General features: G+C 40.7%; 1 protein-coding gene across 1 annotated transcript; it reads left to right on the top strand.

Moving 5' to 3' along the window:
• Positions 1-210: 210 nt before the first annotated feature.
• Positions 211-22,309, top strand: ANKMY2 (ankyrin repeat and MYND domain containing 2). Its single transcript, XM_088533509.1, has 10 exons — positions 211-301; positions 1,621-1,685; positions 9,063-9,201; positions 11,078-11,176; positions 13,268-13,428; positions 14,626-14,840; positions 15,952-16,087; positions 18,671-18,799; positions 19,242-19,383; positions 21,185-22,309. The coding sequence occupies exons 1-10, from the start codon at positions 235-237 to the stop codon at positions 21,406-21,408; spliced, it is 1,377 nt and encodes a 458-aa protein (XP_088389635.1). The 5' UTR covers positions 211-234; the 3' UTR covers positions 21,409-22,309.
• Positions 22,310-23,986: the final 1,677 nt, after the last annotated feature.

Raw genomic sequence — 23,986 nt, 5'->3', positions numbered from 1 at the left:
GCTTAAATTTCTAGGGAAGCTCGAGAGAGTTCAGACTCCGTCTGCGCGACGGCGCCGAGCTGCAGGGGCGGCAGAGGGAAGGGGCAGACGCGGATCCCCCTACGCTGCAGGGCGAATGGTCGGGGCCGGCGGCGGGGCGGAGCGGCGGGAGGAAGCGGCCATGCCGGGCAGGGCGGGCCGAGCGGCCTGGGGCTGCGGCGCGGAGCGCGGCCCGCCGGGCGGCACGGGGCAGCCATGGCGCCTCCCAGGCGGGGCGACCTGAGCGCCGAGGAGAGGGACTTGCTGGCCGTGATCGCGCAAGGTGAGCGCGCCGCGGGGCCGCCGCGGGCCGCGCAGCCAGTCGGCCGTTGGCGGCGGAGCGCGGCCGTTGGCGTTGGCGGCGGAGCGCGGCCGCGGCGCCGCCCCGCGCGGGTGTCAGGATAATCCATCTCCTTGGGCTTTATTTTCTTGCATGTGTGGCGGGCCTGGGTGTCCTTGCGAGCCGGGTTGTCTTTACGTAAGCGGAGCTTGGGCCTGTGCGGAGCGTTGTGCAGCTTTTACCTTTCCTGCTCTTCTGTTTCGCGTCTCGTGCGGGAGGTGCAGTTTCACCCGGTCGTGGTGCCTGTGCCTCTCGGGCTTTCTGCCGTACTGCCTCGTCAGCTGTGTTTAACACGTATTTCGTGGCACTCTGTAAGCAGCTATATTCCGAACTCCATCTGAACTGAGCTTGGCTACGGCTGACTTGAGGATCAGAAGTCTATGTTTCCTGGTGACAGACTAAAGAAAATTCCCCACATGAAGCACACTCTTGCAGTGTGCTTTTATTTCTGTGTGTTAGGTCTGAAGGAAAGAAGGAAAGAGAAGTTGTATCAAAGGCTTTTGCACTAACTAGAGTGGTCTTTGTGCCAAATCCTTACATCTGTGGCTTGCCTAGAAGGTTCCCCCCCCCCCCTTTTTTTTTTAAAAAAAATATGGCCTATTTGTGTCACTGCAGAGCTCTCAAAGACTGGAGCATCCTTATGGATTGGGTAGTTTTCAGAAGTGCTGGTGACCAGCTGTATCAGTCCCAGTCTTTATGTTCCCCTCCTGTGGAGCTGTGTTTTTGCCTGGCTGGTGGAATGTTGCCTGTTTTATATGTAAGCAGGAAAACAAAGGGGAGTAAATGATAAAAGGTTTCATTCAGCCCAGAAGTCTTTAATGTGTGATAACTTCCTCTTGCAGGCATTTATATAGCTCTTTGGACATAAACTTCTCTAAAGTATAGACGTGTTAAAATATTTAGTATTTTTAAGTTCATGAGTCTCACATTCTGATGGAGTTTATGGAGGGACATTGGTATTCTATCCTTGTGTGTGTATGTCAGAGAAATGAATGTTTGCTCTTAATGCATGCTATCAGCTACTGTTTCTTGTTACGAATTTTTGGCTTTTAGCTCCTAGAACAGAACACTCTCCTAAGCTTCTTACTTAGATGGGATCGATTTATTGGTAATTACAACCAGTGGTTTACCTAGAAAGGTTTTGGTTTTAATTGACTAATTTTTCTCTTGATTTTTTTTTCCATTCTCTTTCTTTCTTTCTTTTCTTTTTTTTTTCTTCTTCTCTCTCTTTTTTTTTTTTTTCTTCCTTCCATCAATTAAAGGGAACACTGAAGAGGCTGGAAGGCTACTGGGCAGCAAGAATGTCCGTGTCAATTGCTTGGATGAGGTATGACAAAACTGTGCAAGTACAGTGGTGAATTTAGCATGGAAAATACTAGGTCTGAAGGGCTTCTTGTTATTAAATTATGTTGCTATAGAGACTGTAGGAAATCAGAATTCTTCTGAAGAACTTTCCAGCCTGCAGCTGAGTAATAAGCCTTTGAAGAGTTCTTATTTTTTAAGAAAAAATAAGGATCAACATTACTGAATGTATTACAGAGTTTGTGTTGTCTCTAAAGGCCCTGCATGAACTTTCTGATGGGTACAGAAAAGGAACACTGCAGCAGGGTATGTGGGAAGGCTCCCTCCTTGCTTCCTGTTGCCTGCACTGAACTGCAGGGCCTGAACTGTAGCAGAAGGGAAAAGGAATATGTGTCCCAGTTATTCATCTGTCCCACACTTGTAGCGTGTCAGCCAAAGCCTCTGCAGCACAGTAAGCATAGAGAGCAGCTAGGTCAGAAATGGTAAACGTTTAATGGTAAACATTTTCTTATCTAAAAGCAGGTGTAGAAGACTTATACCTTAAGTGTTACCTGCAGGTGGAAGTAATTTCTTGGATAAAGGGGATGTGAGATGTTGGATAGTGTGGGATATCTGTTTCATTATGTTTTTCTTATTATAGTGTTTTCTAAAAGAATGAAACATTAATATGCTGTGCAAATACTGTAACAGCCCAGCACATTTGAGATCAGTAGGTAATTTATCAAGTTAAGTGTCCAGTTGCATGTGTCTGTGTGTCATTAAATACTTCATTTTAATATGTGTGTGTTTGTTTGTTTGTTTTCCCCAAATTTATCAATACTTGTGAACCCCAAGACATTCGGGCTAAAAGGGACCTCAAGAGGCCTCTAGAGGAACCTCCTGTTCTAAACAGGGTTGTCAATGAGGTCAGACCAGGGTGCTCGTATCTTCAAGCCTTTAGGTCCTGTAAATCTCCAAGGATGGTGACTGCACAACCTCTGGGTAACCTGTTCCACTGCCTTATTGTGCTCGTGGTGTAAAAGGTTTCGCCCATGTCCAGGCTGAACCTGTCTTTTGATTTATGCCCAGTGTCCTCTTGTCCTTCTGCCACAAGTAACTGTCTTGCCTCCATCTTCTTGATAACCTCTCCATAGGCACTGCCCATCTGCTTTCTGTCCCTTAAAGCTGCTCCTTCCCCAGGCTAAGCCTATCTTTCTCCCCCCCCCCCCCCCCCAAAAAAAAAAAATTTCTTTGGGCAAGTGCCACAGCCCCCAGTGCAGGAGCTCCTGTGTGTCTGGGTTGTCCTCTGTTGAACTCACTGCAGCTTATTTCCTTCTAGTACTGGAAGGTGAGACTGGCCGTCTCGCAAGTGCTAATCGGGGGGATATAATCACCTCCCTCAATCTACTGGCATATGCCTGCCTGGGATAGCATTAGATTTTTTTTTTCTTTTTTTTTTTTCCTCCTCCTCCTTGCCTTACTGTGTATCTGTTTTAAATACCTAATTTTATTTAAGAACAATTTCTTGCACATAAATCTCAGCAAACTTTGGACAAACTAATCAAACCCTTACTATAATCTTTAGGAATGCAACTTTCATTGCAAGTATGCTTTTGAGCGTGTTGTTATTTGAGCTTTAAAAGCATCTATTTTGTTTAAAAGCTGGACTAGGGTAGTGGGAATCCTGTGCAGTATTAGTGCATCAGGTAAGATTACTACTGATAGGATATGCTTTATTAATAGAAACCGTAACTGAGTGACGTGTCAGGCTAAAGAATAACTATACTGGCCTAATGTTCATGTCTGAGTAAATATATCCAAAGCACATAAGGTTTAAACAATTTACACAAAGAACTTCTTACAGTCTCATTTTTTTTTTTTTTACCCCCAAGACTGGTGCTTGGTGATTACATGTGACAGGATAAGATTCAGATTTATTTAGGATTCCTAATCTACAGATCATCACATGACATCTTTTAAACTTTCTTTGTTATAATCTAATTTTCCTCGAATATGCTATTTTGTTATATGCACACAATATAGAGACCTCAATTAAACACTAGTTTCATCTGTTATCCAAGTTAGACACAACCAGAGCCTACGTTGAATACATCGAGTCTTATTTTCTTTCTTTGCCTTAGCTGTTTGTCCTGGAATTCACATTGTTATTTATATTGCTACTATGGCACATTTTTGTTAATGTTAAGAAATGAGGAAACAGAATTCTGATAGTGAAATGCTTAGGTATTGATATCAGAGTTTGACTGATGTGAGAACTAGGATATATTTTTTTTCCTCCTTCATTCTCAAAGACTTTTTTCAATACGAGATGTTTTAAATGTAATTTTGCTTATTTTGTGGCCTGCCCCTTCTATTTGTGGTAATCATGAGTCACATTTTAATAATTGCACATGCTGGAGAATCTGCAGCATGCAAGAAGCAGGCTCTTCCATGCTGTGTCTCCAGATTGAACATACCTAAATACATGAAGAGATGTCCCATTAATGATTAGGTTGATTTTTGTCTAGCTGTGCAGGCTTACGCCCCCTTTCTGCTAGATTAAAAAGTGTTGAGAGTCAGCAGTAGTTGGGAAGATTGTTAGTTTAGAAATGTACTGTGGAAGAAAGTGTTCTGGAACTTTCTTCCTCCTGAGAGTACAGCGCTTGTAAATATTGTTGTGACTTAAAGTTGGCAGTTTGTAGACTTTAACTCCATCCATATGCAGGACGTGACTAAGATCTTTGTTTATTACCAAAACGTGGTCTGGAGGAAGCACATTGGGTTTCTACCATGGAAGTTTCCTCCGGTTGTGCTGCTAGTTAATGTTGCCCAGAGGCACTATAGTACCACAGTCCTGTGTTTTCTTGACAATTCACTTCAGTGGATCAAGCAGAGAGGCTTGATCTGAAAAGGGTTCTTATTTGTTTATACTTAAAATATTTCAAGGTACTTTATAACCTTATTATGTACAGAACCATCATTTGGTGTTTTCAACTTCACAGTTTCCTTCTAGCTTGCTCATTCAGCTTTTCATTTCTATAATATAAAATAATCCTTTTGGAAACAACCTGCTTTTATGTGCTGGTTACAGAACTGAATAATTTCTGGAAGTTACTGCAACAACCTGCTTATTAGTGTGTGAGGTCTGTGTAATTGTATTCATACTGATTGTCTCCAGTGGAGGATTTTGCACTCAGTCTACCTTGTTGTTCCAGGATAAACTTTCTGTTAGCAGGAAATGCCCGCAGCCTTGACCTTTACTGAGGAGACAGAGTTCTGTCTTCTTGACGTTATTTACCTAGTATTTCAAAATACACTAGCTGGAGAAAATTCAACAGCTGTTAAAAATCTCCTTCAGGTCTCAATTCAGGTCTCTGGTGGATGTAGAATTTAACTTTTCATCACTGCATATAAATAGAAATATTATGGAGAAATCTGATGTGATACATATGTGAATCATCAGCTCAGCAGGAAGACTATAAAGGAGGACTATAATTAAAATAGACATATCAGCATGCACTGAACAGCAGTTCAGATTATAATTAGTTCATACTTATGAATAGATAAATTTATTCATAGATATCCCTTCCAAATCTAACTGTTAAAGAGAGGTAGAGGTGATCTTATTCAGGAACTTTAAGGCTGAAATTTCTAAAGGCTTTTATGTGATGAAGAATGAAGTTCTGCGTTTCTAGACTAGCAGTGTTCAGTAGCATTTCTGTTATACGTCAGTTAGCGACATTTTTTATAATCAACTTCCAAATAACATCTAGCTGAATTAGGCTTCATCTAATGAGGTGGTCTAATTTCAAATAATGCTCGCTTATTTAAGGAGAGGTGAATTTGAAGATGTTCCTCGCATAGTGACCCCTCTGTGATTCCTTGTGGCATCTGCTATTTTCTGCGTTATTGTATCCCTTTTGGTAACTTCCCAAGTACTGTCTCAAAGAAAAGCCACACTGCCAGTCTGTGCATCTATCTTATAATTCCTTGAATGAATGGAACTGGAGCAGTTGCCAGAATCTGAGGAAGAAAGCAAGGCACTTCTTCCATGTTATGTGGGCTTGGGTTCCTCATTGCAAAGTAATCTGCGAATGGCAGATGTCTTAGCAGTGTCAGTGTCTGTAGCAGTTATTCAGCTAAGGGTTTTTGGTTTTTTTTCTCTCCTGCTCCTACTTACCAGTATCTCCTCCACCACGGCCCCCTTAGCCCCTAGCTAGTAGCTCCCCTGCCTGCCCGCGGGGTGAGGGCAGAGCTGGGCGCTGCTGAGGGAACCTCTGCAGTGCGACCCAGCCCGCGGGCCCCACCGCCTGCCCAGCTGCACGTGGGCGACCAGCAAGAAGCATGGAGTGAGAGGGGGCTGTTCTCCAGGACGCGGGGAATCGTGTTCAGTTCCCTAGGTTTTCCTGGGTGATGCTGGTTTACCACCTTGCGATGTTGTGCACAATGCAATGGCTTTTAGGTAAATATACATATAGGCACAGATTTATAATTACATATGCAATATTAACTTAAATATGTATACGCATACATATGTATTGTGTATATTCTCACAGTCATTGCGCATGTTTAACTGCTGGTCACATAATCAGCTTTTCTACCAAACGTAGGCCCAGTTGCTGGCATACAGCAACATATAATCTGTGTATGTGTTTGGTTGGTTTGCCAACTTTTGGTTCCCTTTCCCTTACCCCCATTCCTCCAGTCAAAGACTCTCGAGAAACATTGTTGTTTAACACTGTGGAGGAAGGCAACAGGTTGTTTTTCCAGCCCGCTGCCTGTAAGAACTTGTTTTTATTCCTCCTGAGGAAGCGTCCCTGGGTATAATACTCCCCTGGTGCTGTAAGGAGATGTGCTGTTTGGTGTTATTCTTTCCCCCATCCTGGGCCTGAAGCCCTGGGCCCCCTGAGTGCAAACCCTTGCTCTTTTCCCTCTTTGTGAGCTGAGTCAGCCCCCAAACCTGCCCAATTTGTTCTTCAGTTTGCTCCTGCGCCGGCAGTGTAAGGTCAGCTCATCCCTCACCTCGTGAAATGGCTCTGTTCAGTGGTTGCTGGTGTGTTCTCAGCATCAGCGACAGGCAGCTGGTGGGTGGTAGAGCCAGGCTGGCCCTGGGCAGAGCTCTGTGCCAGCAGGTCCTTGCTGATTGATTAGCAAAAAAAAAAAAAAAAAAACCCAGCCAAGGGAGGTGCCTGGCAATCCCAGGGGCACCACAGCTGTTCCCAATGGGCCATCAGACTTGTAGGGAATGGCTGTGGCCTTGCAGAAGATGGGAAATGTTAATAGTGGTCAGTATAGCCCATGTAATGTTCCTTTGAAGAAAACAGGAAACTAGGAAAGATTCATTTTTATTGTAGGGAAGGTGATTTTTGGGCAAAAGAATGTTATATGGTTCCTGCTGGAAAACTAATTCTTTGTCCTAGGTTCCATACTGGAAGAATAAAGCAATTTGTTTCATCTGTATGCTTAATAAACCCTCTGCCAACTTAATCTGTTAAGTATGTTCTTTTGGTGGATGACCCAAATGTCATGTGTCAGAACCCACACTGTGCCTGGACCTTTCTCTGTACTCAACCAGGGGAGAATGTGTGCAATGATTTGGCACTGAAACGTAATACAGGGTGCAAAACGTCTTTGGCTTCTCCAGGCATGCTGGTAAACAGCCCCACTCTCTTCCCTCTGTTTCTTTGCTGTGAATATGAAGGGTTGATATTAGAACAGCTTTAAATCCAATTTTCTAACATCCGTCCACATGCTTTCTGCTTGATGGGTTTTATGATCAACATTATAGCTTCACACTTTCCAGATTTAATCAGACTTTCTTAGAAGCTTCCTGGAAAGAGGGAGGACAGAAGAGAATATCCTTCCCTTGTCATATAATCTTCTGTCAGATTTTTAAGGAAAACAGCAGGCATGCAGGGTATAATCACACCTAAGGTCACTGTGTCCTTAATGTTCATTCTCTGATCAAAACCTCACTGTGTTCTTAGTGTGTTACAGCAGTACTTCTCTGTGCTGCTAAAGAGAACCTATATTATTGCTCCAAACTGGGGTTGTCCTGGAAAGATTGGTTTCTAGGATATAATATGTTTACTTTCCTTTGTAGAACTGCAAATAAAACCTGGCAAAGCCAATTACAAATTTGTTTCATGTTTGCAAACTGCTTTGTTTAGGTTTTATCTTTCTTTAATGGCAGTACATACTGCATTATACCAAAATATTTCAGGCTACCTATATATACTGTGCCAAAAATTATTTTTTAATGTTTCCATTTAGGGTGGGGAATAATAGAACAGTAGTACTTCAATGAGGTTATCCTAATTTCAACTTCACTGTCTTCCCTCATCTTTAAAGGATTTTTTTGAAAATTATACTAATATGTTTTAGTTTCGTTCTATCATAGTTGGAAACAAAAGATGTACCAAGGCTCAATCTGACAGTTATTTCAGGAGATCATATCACCATATATATCCTGCAGTGTAGTAATGATGTGAGAGAGTGTTTGCACATGGCCTTAACCTGCAAAACAAGGGAAGAAATTGCCGTTTTGATTTGAATGGGGAACGTTACTAGGCAATCGCTGTATCTTGGCTGTTGACACAAATCCTGGCTTGATGTTCAATGAAAATAAACAGCGTGCTGGAAAAAGTGTATCGAGTTCTAAAAACGGAACGTTGTGCAAATTTCTAAAGGAGAAATGTGCTTCTCCCTGGCCTTTGAGAGAGAGAAAGGAGCTGTTAACAAGTCACCCTCGCTCTGAACAGTTCCTCGAGGGTTTGCCTAGGTCTGCGTTCACACATGGCGCCGAGTCCAGCGCACGGTGCCTCGGTGCTCCATGGAAAGGCCAGGGTCGAGGCTGGGTAGCTTTGAGGTCTAGATAGAGCAGTGCAGCCTCAGAAGAGCATTTGTACTGATGTAACGTCATCGGCACAACACCAGGAATCACAGCTGAAAATGAACAAGAGGGTTTTCAGAAACTGCAGATCCTTACAGTGGAGAAAAAAAGCAAGAGCCCTCCATTCCTATTTTTCTTGTTTCATACAATATAATATATTGGAAAAATAATAACTTAGGAACTTTAAAACAAAGTTCTTTATCAGAATCATTACTTCAACATGGATATCTTTTAGAAAAGAGCATTGATTGATTGAAGATAAATGTTTTTGATTTATTCAAAGCTGGTCTGCTTCAAATAAATAGCACAGTGTATTTAGAAAGCAGTGACTCAGTCTCCTATACATTAGAAGCCACATTTATTCATCAAGATTTTGTGAGCTTATTTGCTCCAAAACCTACATGTCATGTAAGATGTTGGCTGCTAAAATTGGGTGCTGTGTGTACAAATGAAAACTATCTGTGGTACGAAGATGGAGAAGTGTAACTAACGCTCGTCTCAACCCTTGTTCCTTGCTCTTTCTCTGCTCAGCATGGCATGACCCCTCTCATGCACGCGGCGTACAAAGGGAAGGGAGACATGTGCAAGTTGCTCTTGCGGCACGGAGCTGACGTGAACTGCAATGAACACGAGCATGGATACACTGCCCTCATGTTTGCCGGACTTTCGGGTAACGTTTCACTAAAATTAGGTTGCTGGGTTTTGTTATGTCGATGCGGACAGCTTGCTAAAAGTTAATAACCAAAAGGAAAGTATTGACGCTCCTGTATCATTCAGGCTTTGAATCATGTTAATACGACCAGGCCCGTAGAAGTGTCAGGACAGTAGAAGAGGGTAGCTGCTGCTGAGGGTTGGGGTCTTTTTTCTCCAATAAGGTTTGGCTTTGGCTGTTTGAGGCACACAGTCTATCCATACTTTTCCTGACCTGATTAGTCACAGATCTGAAAATGCAGTCCCTGGTGATGCTTTCCTTGTGCAATGTACAGGTAAGTTCTGTTGAAAAAATATACTTTACTGTAGTGCCTTTTTAACGCTTTACATCAATAGCTCTTAGTAATATTTGTGGTTTACTGATTCAATCCTCTCTTACATTATTTCTGAAACTATATTGTAGCTTTTATAAAATTATTTAGCAAGTTTTAAAAACGTGTTTCCTTACATTAATTTTCCCTCTCTTATTCTGCTCCTTTTTTTTTTAATGAGACTTTTTATAGTTGTATATATCCTATGGAACTTGGGGCTTAGATGGATAGTTGCAGCTGCCCTGGTGCTGTTATTTTTCTGTGCTAAAAGGAACAGTATTTCCTCAGTGAAGAAATGGCATTCCCTAAAAACACTATCCTTTCTGGAAAAAGAAAGAATTTGGGATATATTAGTTTTGAGAATACTAGCTTGTTTTAAATATCTTTATTAGTCCACTTTTGTCTTTCCCAGAGAAAAGAGGTTCTGAGGAAGTTTGCTTAGGATTTCTTAACAGGTAGAATGTTAAATTCTGCTTTCTTTGATAACTATCATTAAAAAAGAAAGGCCTGTGTGTGCACATGAACTTTAACTGGCTCAGTTCAACCCCTTGCTTTTCTGCAATGACTTTTGGGCAATGTCAGCATTCTGTGGCTCTGAGTGGTATTTGAGCTGCCGCAATAGATGGGAACAAACTTCTACAAGTTGTTAAGCTGGAGCTTCACCGAAATTGCTGCAGTTTTACCATTTTCTACCAGCTGAGATTCTGACCTGCTATTTTGGGTGTGAATGCTTCTGCATATTGGCTTTAAGATGTGTTGTCTGTGAGTACAAGTGGGATGTGAACACTACTGAAGCTTTTGTTTTTAAATGGGAAACGATAATTTCCATCCACCACCCACTTCTTGGTTTATATTCACCTCCCTTTAGATAACATATGCACAAAAACTGGTGAAGTAAGAATACTTTTGAATATAGAACTAGCACGATTGGTGACAAATGTCCTTATTAGCCTCTGAAGGGCACCAATTAAGTCATTTAATCTTCCCATCAAATTTTAGCTTCGTTTTATTTGGTACTTAGCCCAGTCTGAACGCCCAGTTCCCGCTGGGGAGAAAAGAACAATCTGTTCTCTTCTCTATGCTCCTGCTACATAATAGTACTGAATTTGTTTTTCTTCTTAGAATAGCAGATGTTGTAGCTGAACTGTCAACCTAGATTAGCACAATTTGCTTCTCTGCTGCTATCCAAGGGGACCAAGTTCTGCTATAGTTATATACATGCAGCTCCCATAAGGGGGAAGTTTCAATATTCTGTAATATACAGTTCGGTGTGTATTACAGAGGGCAGTTTGATCCTGAATGATTTTTTTTCCCTTTGGTTTGTTCCTCTTGAACCATCAAAGTTAAGGAGGCAGCATTGTGTCTTTTTTTTTAATTGTTGCTAAAGTAGGGACATTGAGAATGTTTCTTTTTGTCAGTGTTGTTCTATGTTTTTTTTTTAATAAGTTTTCTGCTTGTTTTTCAACAAAATAAAGTTTTATTGTGTTTTCTTTCTTGTCTCCCCACATCTTCATCTGAATTCAGGAAACAAAGAAATCACCTGGATGATGTTAGAGGCTGGAGCAGAAACTGATGTTGTCAACTCTGTGGGAAGGACAGCAGCTCAGATGGCGGCTTTTGTGGGTAAGGTGGAAGTCTCTTATCACTTCCTAAATTTCTAATGAATGTGAAATGTTGGATTCTGGTGCCTGCTTACTGGAAAGACATTATTTCATGACCAGTTCTGAAATGATACAGAAGTTGAGCTCTTTTCCATATCTCATCCAATAACACTGTCAAATTGTATTTTATTTCCATATTCTCTTCCTTAACCAGTAAGAGCAATCTGGTAGCCTCACTGGTGCCTGGAGTGCACTGGTAGACACAAAGTGCCTGTTCGGAGCTTCCTCCGTAGCAAGGAATGAACTAGGAAGGAATGAGCACAGCGCCCGGAGTCAGGAAGCGGCCTGGGAGCTTTGCCTCTGCCTGGCTGCGCATGAGCAGTGAGTCACCCCCTGCCCTTCCGCCCGCAGGGAGAGCTCTCCCAGCCCCGTGCGAGATACGTCAGTCCCTACTCAGCTAAATTTGACTAGAACAAGGTTTTTACAAGATGTATTGCTTGCTCAAATGTGCTGTGTGACCCTGGATAGCACAGATGTGTTGTTTGTTTTAAACCTTTTTTTTACTTCCCTTACTACTTTGACAGATTCCTGGAATAACATTCCCAACAAAACCAAATATACTTTTTATTTTTCCAGCAAAGATGTGTTTCCAGAAAAAGAGGAATCTTTTTCATGAATCAACTCATACTGTTCAGATGGCCAACAAACATAAACAAGGACACCTTTTCTCTTTTCAATCCAGCCTTCTTGTATTGTTTAAATATGTCTAAGGAAGTCTGTTGTGCAGGCTTCTTGAGTGCTTATGAATGCTGGATTTAAGATCTGTTATCTGTGAGATAACAGATATGTCAAAACACGTTATAAGTTCTGGATCCAAAGTCTACCTTGCCATATATTTGCTTTCTTAAACAGTGAGATAGTGCCATTTCAATTCCATCATCTCACGCTGTTCTTTTAAAAAAGACAAATACAACATTTCTAACTTGAGATTCAAGCTGCAAACCCAGCTAGGAACTAAATACATTGAAAAGCACAGCCTTATTAATCAAATTTGTGGATTTGGGGGATGTTTCTGCATGCGATGCTGACTTTCATACTGCATGCGGAGTGGTATCTTGAGTAGGATATTGCAGAATTCTTGTTTAAATAAGATTATGTTACCAAGACAGAATCAATATCTTCAGGCATAAGTCTGTAAAAGTCTGAATATTGGAATCTATTCCTCCTCTTTTTTGTTATCTGTCCAATGACTAGGAATTCATCTGTGTGTGGGAAGTGAGGATACTTATTCCCTTGTCATTTGTCTTACACTGTGCTCTATTAGCTTAGAACAGTCTCTTCTGAAATGGTGGATTATTTTAAATGCTGGAATTTGGTTGGCTCTGTCTTCTTCTCCTGATTAATGGGGTCAGTGCCAAGATAAATCAATCAGTTTAAAGAATGTGGCCTTGAACTAGAGAAGCTAAATTTTACTTTCCCTTTAGCCAGATAATCCATCATTTTGTCAGATGTAGAAAACAAGAAGGGGGTGTAACTTCTCTCATCTTGTTACTTTGATCATTACTCTTTTTTGGGGGTAAATTTTGGGCATGTTCTGTTCTTATAATTTCTCCCACTTCAAATTAAATACACTGTCTGTTTCAGGTCTGAAATCCCAGTGAAAATGTCATTAATCTTTGAAGGGACAAAGTTGGGAGAACTTCTCTTGAGAAATTCTCAACACTAACATGATACTACTAGCGTAGTTGTGTATGAGAATCAAAATACTGATTTTCCATACAGCTTAATTCTGAATATATTAAAGAACTTTGAGTAAATACCTATTCTTTCGACTCTTATCAGGGGGAAAAAAAAAAAGGGTTGGTGATGGGGGTGTGGTTCTCAAAATGAAATTTCATGAAGTCATTTCCTGCTGGATGTCAGGTTATAATTTTAGAACATATGGCAAGAGTTACAGCTAGAGGTGGAAAGCATCTTACACTTAGCAACTCTGTGGGCAACCATTATCCCTGTCGGATATTATGTTTCATTTTGGTTTCTAGCTATGGTTTTGTTCTTACTGGTGGTTTTTTTTTTTTTTTTTTTTTTTTTTTTTTGTCTTGTGTGCTTTTAGGTCAACATGACTGTGTCACGGTCATCAACAACTTCTTTCCACGTGAAAGACTAGACTACTATACTAAACCACAAGGCCTGGATAAAGAACCAAAGCTGCCAGTAAAGTTAGCTGGGCCTCTACATAAAATAATCACTACTACTAACATGCACCCTGTTAAGGTAGAGTAATATGTAAATTGTATGTTTGCTAGCATGGGAGCAGTTTCTTTTTGCCAAAAGCATGCAGCTCCTCAGAAAGTCCTGTTGAGATCAAAGGCATTATTCATGTGCTTCTGGAAATGAGAAGGAATTACAGAATCTGGCCCATCATTTAAACATGATTCAAAATGAAGCTATTTTAGTTTTCATGCTTGTGCACATCCTTGTGACATGCTTAGCATGGTGCAATAAGCCAGAATCTTTAGCTAACACCTTTAAGCCATGAGATTTGTATTTTCGAATTTAAAGAAAGAAAGAAAGAAGGAAAGAAAGAAAGAAAGAAAGAAGACAAGAAGCTATTTTTTGGCTGCTTTTTTTTTGCCTCACTTGAAGTGGAAACAAAAATAATTTCCTGTCTCAACAAAATCTCATTGTTCTCTCAGTACTTGCCTCAGCATGCGTCTTTCTACCTTAATCACTCGTTCACCGTAGTAACATCTGCTGCTGTTTCTGAAGCTATGTGCAAGGGATCTTTGTTTTTGCTTCCCAGCATGTTTGCTGAAAATAATCTGCCTCTCAGGGTTTGCTCCCCTGGTGTAGCTCAGAGAAATGAATGCATCTAAATTCAAAAACAGGTTCCTTGGGTTTGCCACTCAAAGTCAGCATTTTGCAGCAGTGGCTGAGCAAGGTGTGTGTTGCACATACAAACATGGATGCATCTGCAGTGGCAGCTAATTTAGGGAGCAGAGTATACAAGTACCTCCCAAAATGGTCCATGCAGGGTTTGAGTAGTCTCCCCAAGAGACGCCAAATTTATGTGAGCTTAACCAGTTCTGTGAAGTTGCTTAAATTGTGCAAGTCCAGCTTATTTTAGGTGTTTGGAATAAAAGAGAGTTTGGGAAAAGGTATGGTAGTTTCTACAACTGTTTCTTGTAAAATGGTTAATTCAACAGGCAACTGTATTTTTTTTATTTTATTTTTTAGTATGAACCTACTGAATGTTTCTTGTATGGAAGCTGTGAATGGCAGAATTTCTAACTAAATAGTTAGAAAATAACACCAACAAAAGAAGGGGAAGACAGCATAAGGAGGAGATGGAGGAATATTAGAAACCCCACTGAAATTAGCTACAAAGGGCGATGGAAGCTTTATGCTACTGCGTGAGTTTGAAAATACTAATTCCTAATTGGCTTACATTTTCTTCAATCTTTCTTGTAGATTGTGTTGCTGGTAAAAGAGAACCCTCTGTTGGCAGAAGTAGAAGCACTGCAGAAATGTTACAGGGTACTGGATCTGATATGTGAGAAATGTATGAAGCAGAGAGATATGAATGAAGTGCTGGCTATGAAAATGCACTACATCAGTTGCATCTTCCAGAAATGTATTACGTTCTTAAAAGAGCGAGAAGACAAACTAGATGGCTTTATCAAAAGGTCTGTATTTCTGCTACAGGGGATTCTGAGGGTATGGACCAGCCTTACAGATACCAGATGACTGTAGTAATAGTAATGTGTCCACTCATACTAACTAAAACGGTACAAGTTTAACTGCATTGTCTTGAATAAAGACGGTACCAAGTAAATTTTGAAATAATCCCAATTATAATGAGTTCAGGGTGGGAGTGAGCCCTAGTTTCTCTGAAGTGGTGCTGACCATTCCTGAAGCACAAAGGAAATATTCCTAAAGTTTCAGCTCTTCTGAAACTGTTAGAGCTTGGAAATCATGTATACACAACAAAGCAGCAGAGAGCTCTGTGTGGTAAAGAAAATGGGGAAATGAGCAAAAAACGAGTTTCTAAATGTCCAGTGTGGATCATCTGGAAACATTTCTCTTGTCACCTTACTCTCCAGCAGTCATAAAAGGTGAGATTTTTTTTTTTTTCAAAACCATTTAAGCAACTGAGAACTGCAAATCCCACTGGTTTAAATGAGACTTGGGCTCTTAAATCATTCAGACAGATCTGCAGAACCTACTCAGAGTTGCAAAACAAGTTGCCTAATCTTAAATATTGAATTAAGTGGCCCAGCTTCCAGAAGGACCTCGTGCCTAGGGCCCCTCTAGGCCTCTGTGGATTTCTTGGTGATATTGAAAGTAAATTATGAAGTCAAACAACTTTCACCTACTGAAATCGAAGAGCTCATCAGTGATCCAAATAAAAAAGTAGGAGCCAAACAATTAAATATAGTGACATCAGGACTGTACTATGTTATGAAAAATAAGTAAACTAGAATTTGTATTTTAAAGTGCTGTTGTGCATTCTTTTCAATGTTTATTTTTACAGTGCCCTTTTTTTAAAACGTAAGCACTTTTACTTTCTACTTCAGTCTGATATTGCTGATAGTAGTCCAGCTATAAATGATTATTTTTCTCCAGGTGGCATGCAAATAATTTAATTTGCACTTTGAAGACTCTTTTGTGTTCAAAGTTGCAGAAATCATTTTGAATGATAATTCTTCTCTAAAAACTTAGCTCTACCTGCTGTGTACTTGTTTCTGAATATTTATCATATGATCTCTTATTTGACTTTGGTTTTAAAAAAAACAGCCTCTTGAAAGGGAGAGAGAAAGATGGTTTTCCTGTCTATCAAGAGAAGCTTATCCGGGAAAGCATTCGGAAGTTCCCTTACTGTGAGGCCACGTTGCTCCAGCAGCTCGTGAGAAGTATTGCTCCTGTTGAACTAGTAAGCTGCCCTTGTCAAGCAAATACTTGTTTTATTATATTTGTAGTAATACTTTTGTCCTTTATAAAACATTGAGCATCTACTATATTTTTTTCTGTGCCCAAAAAAATGAATTGTTGGATACCTTAGCCGTTGAAGAAAACTGGAGTAGTTTCTTTCCTTATCAGAGCTTTTTTTGGTCCTACTGCAGGAGGTCTAGTCAGCTTTTCTTTCAAATTCAGTTTCACAAATTTGTAGCTTCAGACATAGATGAAACTCATTGTGCACTTTTTCTTCCCAAGGTGCACTAAAATCAAGGCATTTCCTAGGCTTAATACAGCTGTTGTTTTCAGAGTGCATGGAAAGTTGGTAATATTGGAATGTTCTGTGATGCTTCCTGTTCTAGTGGGAGAGGCAAGATAATGCAGTATACAACACAACATGTGTCTAAATTAGGAACTCAAAATTACAAGTAGAAAATCTAGCTTTATCTTTCCCAATGCTTTTTTGCTAGCACATTCCTGCTAGAGTGCTTTTAATTACTTTATTCTTGGTAAGATTCATTACTATTTTTCTGCTTTAAAAAACAGAAAATTTCTTCCTAGTCTCTGGAGCTAGATGCTATATATACTAACGTTGGGGGAATTGAACAATTTCTGTGACGTATTTGCAGTGTGCTTAGTAAATTAAAAATAGCCTCTGTCTTAAATGGCTCCAGTGAACTAAAATGTCTTGAGGCTTAATGCCTACAACAGCAATCCCTACTGTTTGTCTAGGCCGGAAAAATAAACACTATGTGAAAACTTGAGTCATCTTACTGCATTAGGGCTTCCTATAGAGTAAACACTTTCCTTCCTGTTGTTTTTTTTTGGTTGTTTTTTTCCTGACAAGAGCTTACAGCCTTTTCTCCTTCTCTCTTCTAAGTAATATGTTTCGTTGCATGGGGTTTGACTGTCCAGGATACACAACCGGCAAGGAGGCAGTGCTGTCGTTTTTAATTGCATGGAAACTTTTGCCCTTCGGTGTGTTCAGTTGCTTGAGCTCAGTCAGAGCATCTCAGCTTAGTAGTAGTAGTAGTTATGATCCTGCATGTCTCACGGTGGTCTAACAGGTTAAGGATCTACTCAGGGCTGCAGCAAAATGACTTTTTTTTTCCTACCATGTTTACAATATTACACATAAGAATTATTTATTTATGCTTACCACTAAAATGCACTAAATATTACTGTTTGTACTGTATGGGAAGAATATCAGCAAATTATTTTGAGGATTTCAAGTTCTGACTGCTTGTCTGCAGTACCTGAGTATGCTGAGCCTACTAGTATGTCAGTGCCAAGGAAAATGTTTTTCTAGGTGCCAGCACTGAGACTAATGTGCAAAAACCTACTGTGTGTTATTTACAAGCTGATGACAGTGTTAAAAAAAGCGCTGAAGAAAGTATAGGTCATGAACTCACCCAAAAGGTGCATCGAAGGGGCACTTAAACCACGATACAGCAACATAAGCTGCGGGATATTCTGTGTGCAGTGCTACTAAACAACAGATGTGGTACCTCCTGAGATGTACATGGAAGATGATTCTGGAGTTATTTCACGTGGAAAGGAGGAGGGCAATGAGCAGTATTAATTTAGTATTGTATTAGTGAACTTCAGTAGGTACAAAATTTATTTTTAAAGTGTCTGAACTTCCTCTCATTGTTCTGACGTGACTAACTTTAAATGCGTAACTTGGGTCACTAAGCCAGAAGTTCAGCCCTCCTGTAGAGCTGGTCCATCTTCAGAGGTGATGGGCCAGAGCACTAAAAGCAGAGCCTGTCTCCACTGAGGTATAAAGGAATCCAGGCTCCAAAGGCAGCAGCATTAGCAGGGAACATTGACACTTTAAAGCATCTTGCTTGTCTTCAAAAGAATCTCTGAGGGAAGATAGCAGTTGCTTGAATATATGGGAATTAGACAGATATTTTCTATTATACGCATTTGCTATGTTAAAATTTCAGTCTGTATCCTGCATGAAACTAATTGTTATTTAGAACTGCTTGTAATTAATATAGTTTGTATGCAGCCACTTAGGGAGGGTCATCTCTATTAGCCAGACGTTTGCCCCAAATCCTTTTGGAAACGAACAATATCCATTCCGTTGCATAAGGGTTATATTTGGTTTTTTATAATGTACTTCTTGGATAACTGCTGATTTGGTACTTACTCAAGAGCCCCGTCTTCTTTACTGTCCCTGCCCTGCTCTGTGTTGGGCAGCAGCAGCACTGCGGTGCGGGCAGTGCGAGGGCTGCAGCAGCTCCTCTGGGCACCAGTGTCCCTTCAAGTGCTGGGAGCTACTCGCCTTCAAACTTGACCCCATTTTACAGGGTTAGCTTTCTAATTAAATGTTAAGTTCTGAATCTTAGTTGAATTTCTGTCATTTATATTCTTGCTGCTGCAGCTTCCTCAGTGAGACTACAAATGGTCACTGGGAAGCTGTTCTTCTGCCCTCGCTACTGATGATAGGGATTTTTTTTTTAAGTCCAAAACTTACTGTATTATTGTGGGATGTCCTCTGTTCTACAGAATTCATTTGTTCTCGTTGACCACTTCTTATCTTTTCTTTCAGGGTTCTGACCCTACTGCTTTCTCTGTTCTTACACAAGCAATTACTGGCCAAGTGGGTTTTGTGGATGCTGAATTCTGTACAACCTGTGGGGAAAAAGGAGCAGACAAGAGATGTTCAGTGTGTAAAATGGTAAGAGTCCATAAATTGTTGCAATAGAATTGCAAAAAATAGTGCCCCTGGATTGCTGAGGATTTTGTGTGTGGCTCTTTACAGAGTAGGATATAGGGTAAAGGAATGATGTGTATGTCTGTATCGGCATATGTGCCTCCTGAGAGCGGTACCTCCCAACTCCAAAAGCAAGAATATTTGGGTTTTCAGGATTGTATGTTTAAAGCTGGAGGAAGAATAACATTTTTGTATGTTGACAGTTGCAAAATAAACTATTAGAATTATGTATGGCTTGGAATCATTCCATATGACACTACACATTGCTTAAAAATACTATAGTATTTTTAGTAGAAGTAGTATATATAGAGTATATAGTAGAAGTAGTATATATAGAGGAATTTAACTGAGTACTCTAAAAATATTACCATGTATAATTTAATATATAAACTGCTGTAACTTTCAGGTGATGTACTGCGACCAAGACTGCCAGAAAATACACTGGTTTACCCACAAAAAAGTCTGTAAGACACTGAAGGAAATTCATGAGAAACAAGAACTAGAAGCTGCCAAAGAAAAAAGGAAGCAAGAGAAAAAGCAAAAGAAAGGTTAGGACCTACAGTTTGCTTGCTGAAACTAATGCTGCACTAACTGTATGACATGAGCAATGGAAACCAGTCTTGAAATCTCTTAACAAGTGATGCTAAGGGCTTTGTTGTAAGATAGCGACATACCTGCATGTGCTGGAATTGTAGTCTTTCAATTTGCAGACCATGTGTCCTTCCTCCAAACTTGTTTTTAATGCTAGTTATTCAGTTGTCTACAACAGAGCTATAAGAATTACACTGCAACTGTTCAAAATCCAGATCTGAACATAACATGGAAGTTTCATGCTCCTCTACTTTGTGTTCAAAGAGGTAGGACAATTTGAGAATAAGAAAGCAGCCCACTGCTTCCAGTGAGAAAGGTTAAACTTTAGTTCTCCTATATATGCCATAGGTATACTGTGTGTGTGTGTATATATATACACAGTGTATATATATACACAGTGTATATATATACATATATATATATATATATGCTGTATAAAATGAACTTTCGTGTGTATTGTGAGTGCAAAGAAGGAACTGCTCTTTTCTGTGTTGCTGATGTTTTCCTCCCTTTGATAAGCAAATAATGCATTGTGGCAGAAGAAACACCATATGCCCTTCTCTTAGCCTTCTCTGATACAATGTTCCTGTGATGATACGAACATTTGAGGGGAAAAGCCTTTTTTGCTTAGGATTCTTCTTCCTTTGTTTTAAGGATTGCAAAAGTGTAAAAGGGTAATGAGCACTGTTATGAAGTTAATACTACACCATCTAAGCGTTAATCTGCATTAACTTTTTTCAGGCACGTAGTGCACGCGTGTTAGGCGTTACCAGATTATGTATTGCTGGCAGGACAGTGAAGTCCTCCTAGTTTCAGGTCACCTTGTCGTAGAATCAGAGAGTCACAGAATCATTACGGTTGGAAAAGACCTTTAAGATCATCAAGTCCAACTGCAAACCTTTCAACACCCTGCCTGCTAAACCATGGCCCTAAGTGCCCCTCTACATGTTTTCTTGAACACTGCCCGGGACGGTGGCTCCACCACTTCCTTGGGCAGCCTGTTCCAAGGCTTCACCACTCTCTCCGTGTAGAAATTCTTCCTAATGTCTGACATGGACCTCCCCTGGCACAAGTTGAGGCCACTTTTTCTTGTCCTATTGGCAGTTATTCTGGAGAAAAGACCGACCCCCACCTCACTACAACCTCCTTTCAGGTAGTTGTGGAGAGCGATAAGGTCTCCCCTGAGCATCCTGTTCTCCAGACTAGATAACCCAGCTCCCTCAGCCGCTCCTCACAAGGTCTGAGCTCCAGCCCCTTCACCAGCTTCGCTGCCCTTCTCTGGGCTCGCTCCAGCACCTCCGTGTCCTTCTGTAGTGAGGGGCCCAAACCTGAACCCAGTGTTGGAGGTGGGGCCTCACCAGTGCTGGGTAGTTTTGCTTTACAAGCTCATACCCTCTACAAAAACCCAGGTCTTAAGAGTATCCAGTGCACAAGCAGGAGTGGGAAGGAAGTTTATGGCAAAGCCTGTGCACAGGCTGTGGTAGCTCCTCACTCCGAGGGGCCTTTGGCTTTGGCAGTTCTCTGGCTCCTTACTGGCGGCCAGGCTTTCAGCTGTGCACTGGCTATCACAGGAGTAAGAAACCAAAATGAACTCTTGTCCAGAACTCTAGTGGCTGAGGTGTTTTTGGTGAAGCATGGTTAAGTTAATTACTCTTGAAGTTGATAGTTTCCTAGTTTTTATTTTTCCCTAAAAATAAAAATGTTTTTCTTGCACATGAATTCAGTGTTTACTGATGGTAGGATTTTTCTTTTGTTTAGATGAAATGCAACTAGCAGAGGTTAGTTCCACGGGTGAAGAACAGCCAGATCCTGGCCCAGGTGTTACCAAAGAAGCGGATCCAAATCATGCTGATGACAGAAGGGAAGAAACGGAGCTTACCAAAGAGTCAGAGGCACAAGCCCCACGTCCTGACAGTCTGTTGGAAAGTGAGACTGGCTTAGCTGACATTGCCCTTCAGAAAATGCAAGATTCCGAGGAGTAGAGCAGGATAGGAAGAGACCGGCTGCTCTGGCTAAGTCCTTGTACCTCAAGCATCATACAAAATATTTAATGCTGCCCACATCTGTCTTCCCACAGCATGGCGTATGCAAGGCTCCCAGTGAAAGACAGCATGTGTCTGTTTATCCTGAGGTGAAATACTAGCTAAACTGTCTACAGATTCTTCAAGTTCTGTTGTAGACTGTCAAAGTAGCTATTTATTATTTGATAAAAACTAGAGTGGTATAGAATCATCTGCATTTACTCCAACACTAAGCATAGTAATCTCTGAGGTCTGTGGTCAATCATCCACTTCGTAAAAATGAAACAATTAATTTAGGTTAATCTTGTTTTCAAAAACTAAAATCTATTTTCATAGTAATTTAAAGGGTTTTCTTCTGCAAGTGCACAGAAATGCAGTTGAAAGTCTTGGGAAGCCACCTGTAAAGCTGCTTTTGCACCAACCTGTGAAGCTTCATTTGAAAGAATTCAGTAGTGATTAAGTTTTTGAAGGTACTCATCTGAATTCTCAAAACCTTTCGTGACTTTGCTGTAAATAGTTTTGACTGGTCCATGCATAGCAATAGTGTCTATTTTGTGGCAATTTTATTAATGATCCTGCTGTTTCAGATCTCTCATGTTGACTGTGAAATATATCTTTCAAGGGAATGTCTTGCTCAAAAATATTCCAAGTTTGTCAAAGGCCAATGAACAGAAGACCTGAAGGATTTTTAAATATTTTGACAGACTGAAGAATGATGGCTTCTAAATTTCAGCTTTCAGGTAAAGATGTCTTAGAGAATACAGTGATGTTGTACAAGAATTATGTGGTGAGCGCATATAGATGTATAATATTGTACGAACGGACTGAACCTGGTTCCAGTGAATTGAGTGGCAGAATTCATGTGTTTGATTTTATTCAGGCTTTCAACTAAATACTGCATCTTGAAAACAGCATTCCTTAATTATGTTTTCACTCAGATTTATTATTGCCTCTCACAAAATCAATGGGAATATCACAAGCTGAAGTACAAGAATGTATTTTATTCTGAATATGGATGGCAGAATTTGAGGTTATTTAATTCAGAGGTAATAACTGCTGTTTAGAACATGGAAATATCTTTTAACATAGAGGAATCTGAACTACCCCCCATACAGAGGAAAAAATGCTATGTTTTTTTTTACTATTTAATATCTTGAAAGTTTTTAATATTCTGAAAATTGTAAGAGAGGATACTTAAATGCTCCTGAGCAGGAAATCTACTTTTTGTATAATTCATAAACACATTTTCATTTTCAAAGATTTGAAGAATAAAATGTGAAGAATAAAGGGAAGGTTTTCAAAATAAGGAAGCCGCGTGGCAGTTCCGTTTGTTCCATCTGTCACATCTCCCGGGCCGTCCTCGTGGGTCCTGCCTTGTGACCCGTGTGCGAGCGCAGCTGCCTGGCAGGCAGGGGCTGGAGCTGCCCGGGAGCAGGAGATGGGGGCCTGCGCCTTAAGGAGGGAGTCAGCATAAATTCCTCCCCTTAGGCTTCTCTTGGAAGGTCGTGGTTGGTAAGTTGGGATAAACTTGGGATAATGACTGGAGGGAGGGTGTCGTGCTACAGGTTACTTGCAGGGGAAGCTTCACATGTGGCTTATTGCTTCCCCCATCAAGTATTTCTAAGTGGCAGCGAAGCAGGCGGTTGTGCAGTGCCTGGCCAGGCCTGCTGTCCTGCAGCTCCAAGGCAAGGGGGTCATTCCCAAGGCTTTCTTAATTCCTCTGTCCCCCAGCTTTACTTTCTAGGAAACCTGCAGGTCGGACTTCTACCTGCCCAGCTGTCTGGCTACATACAAGAACAGAGCAGCTGTGAATCTCCAGCCTGCTTCACTGCAGCTCTTGCTCCTTCATTCACTTTCAGACTGTGGGGTTTTGTTTGTTTGTTGGTTTTATTTTGGTTTTTAATATTGATTACTATTTCTTCTACTGTTTTCTTGACTTCAGGAAATTTGAGCCAATTAAGGACATACAGAAGCTTCTAAATCACTTGAATGTAATGTCTAATGAACTGAACACTGCACGTTCAAATCATTTTAGATTTCTGACACAGTTGGATTTTCAAGGTTTTTGTTCATCTGACCAAAGGAAATTAATCCTTGGTAGAAGTTTTAATGACCTTTGTAGCTTTAGTACTTTTTGGTATATAAATAGCAAATAGTATTCACACAGAATTACCCAGGATGGTGAAGGCTGGAAGGGACCTCGGGAGATCCTCTAGTCCAGCCCCGCTGCACAAACGGCACCTAGCGCACGTGGCACAGGATGGTCACGGCAGGATGTGAGTAGCTCCAGAGAAGGAGACGCCACAACTGCTCTGGGCAACCTGCGCCACTGCTCGCTCGGTGACTCCTGTAAATGTCATTATTTTTTCCAAAATCTATATTCAAGAAAAAAAGAGTGTAATTAGTTGTTAAATAACTGCTGTTATTGATGATGAGATGTTGCATTTTAGTGTTCTCTAGGCAGAAATTTTTGAAACAATTCTTCACTTCTTTTTTAATGCACAGAACATGGGGGCAGAAAAATGTTCCAGGCCAAAAA

This window comes from Tinamus guttatus, unplaced genomic scaffold (genome assembly GCF_059628265.1).
Source record: "Tinamus guttatus ecotype Peru unplaced genomic scaffold, ASM5962826v1 Tinamus_guttatus_pri_ptg000503l, whole genome shotgun sequence".
Lineage (NCBI taxonomy): Eukaryota > Metazoa > Chordata > Aves > Tinamiformes > Tinamidae > Tinamus > Tinamus guttatus.
This window is presented reverse-complemented; position numbering and strand designations above follow the sequence as displayed.

Excerpts from the sequence above, each read along its gene's own strand:
- ANKMY2 (XM_088533509.1), top strand. The coding sequence starts at position 235 with ATGGCGCCTCCCAGGCGGGGCGACCTGAGCGCCGAGGAGAGGGACTTG. Across the intron at positions 14,841-15,951 it reads CTAGATGGCTTTATCAAAAG|CCTCTTGAAAGGGAGAGAGA; the intron begins GTCTGTATTTCT and ends TAAAAAAAACAG. Across the intron at positions 16,088-18,670 it reads GTATTGCTCCTGTTGAACTA|GGTTCTGACCCTACTGCTTT; the intron begins GTAAGCTGCCCT and ends CTTTTCTTTCAG.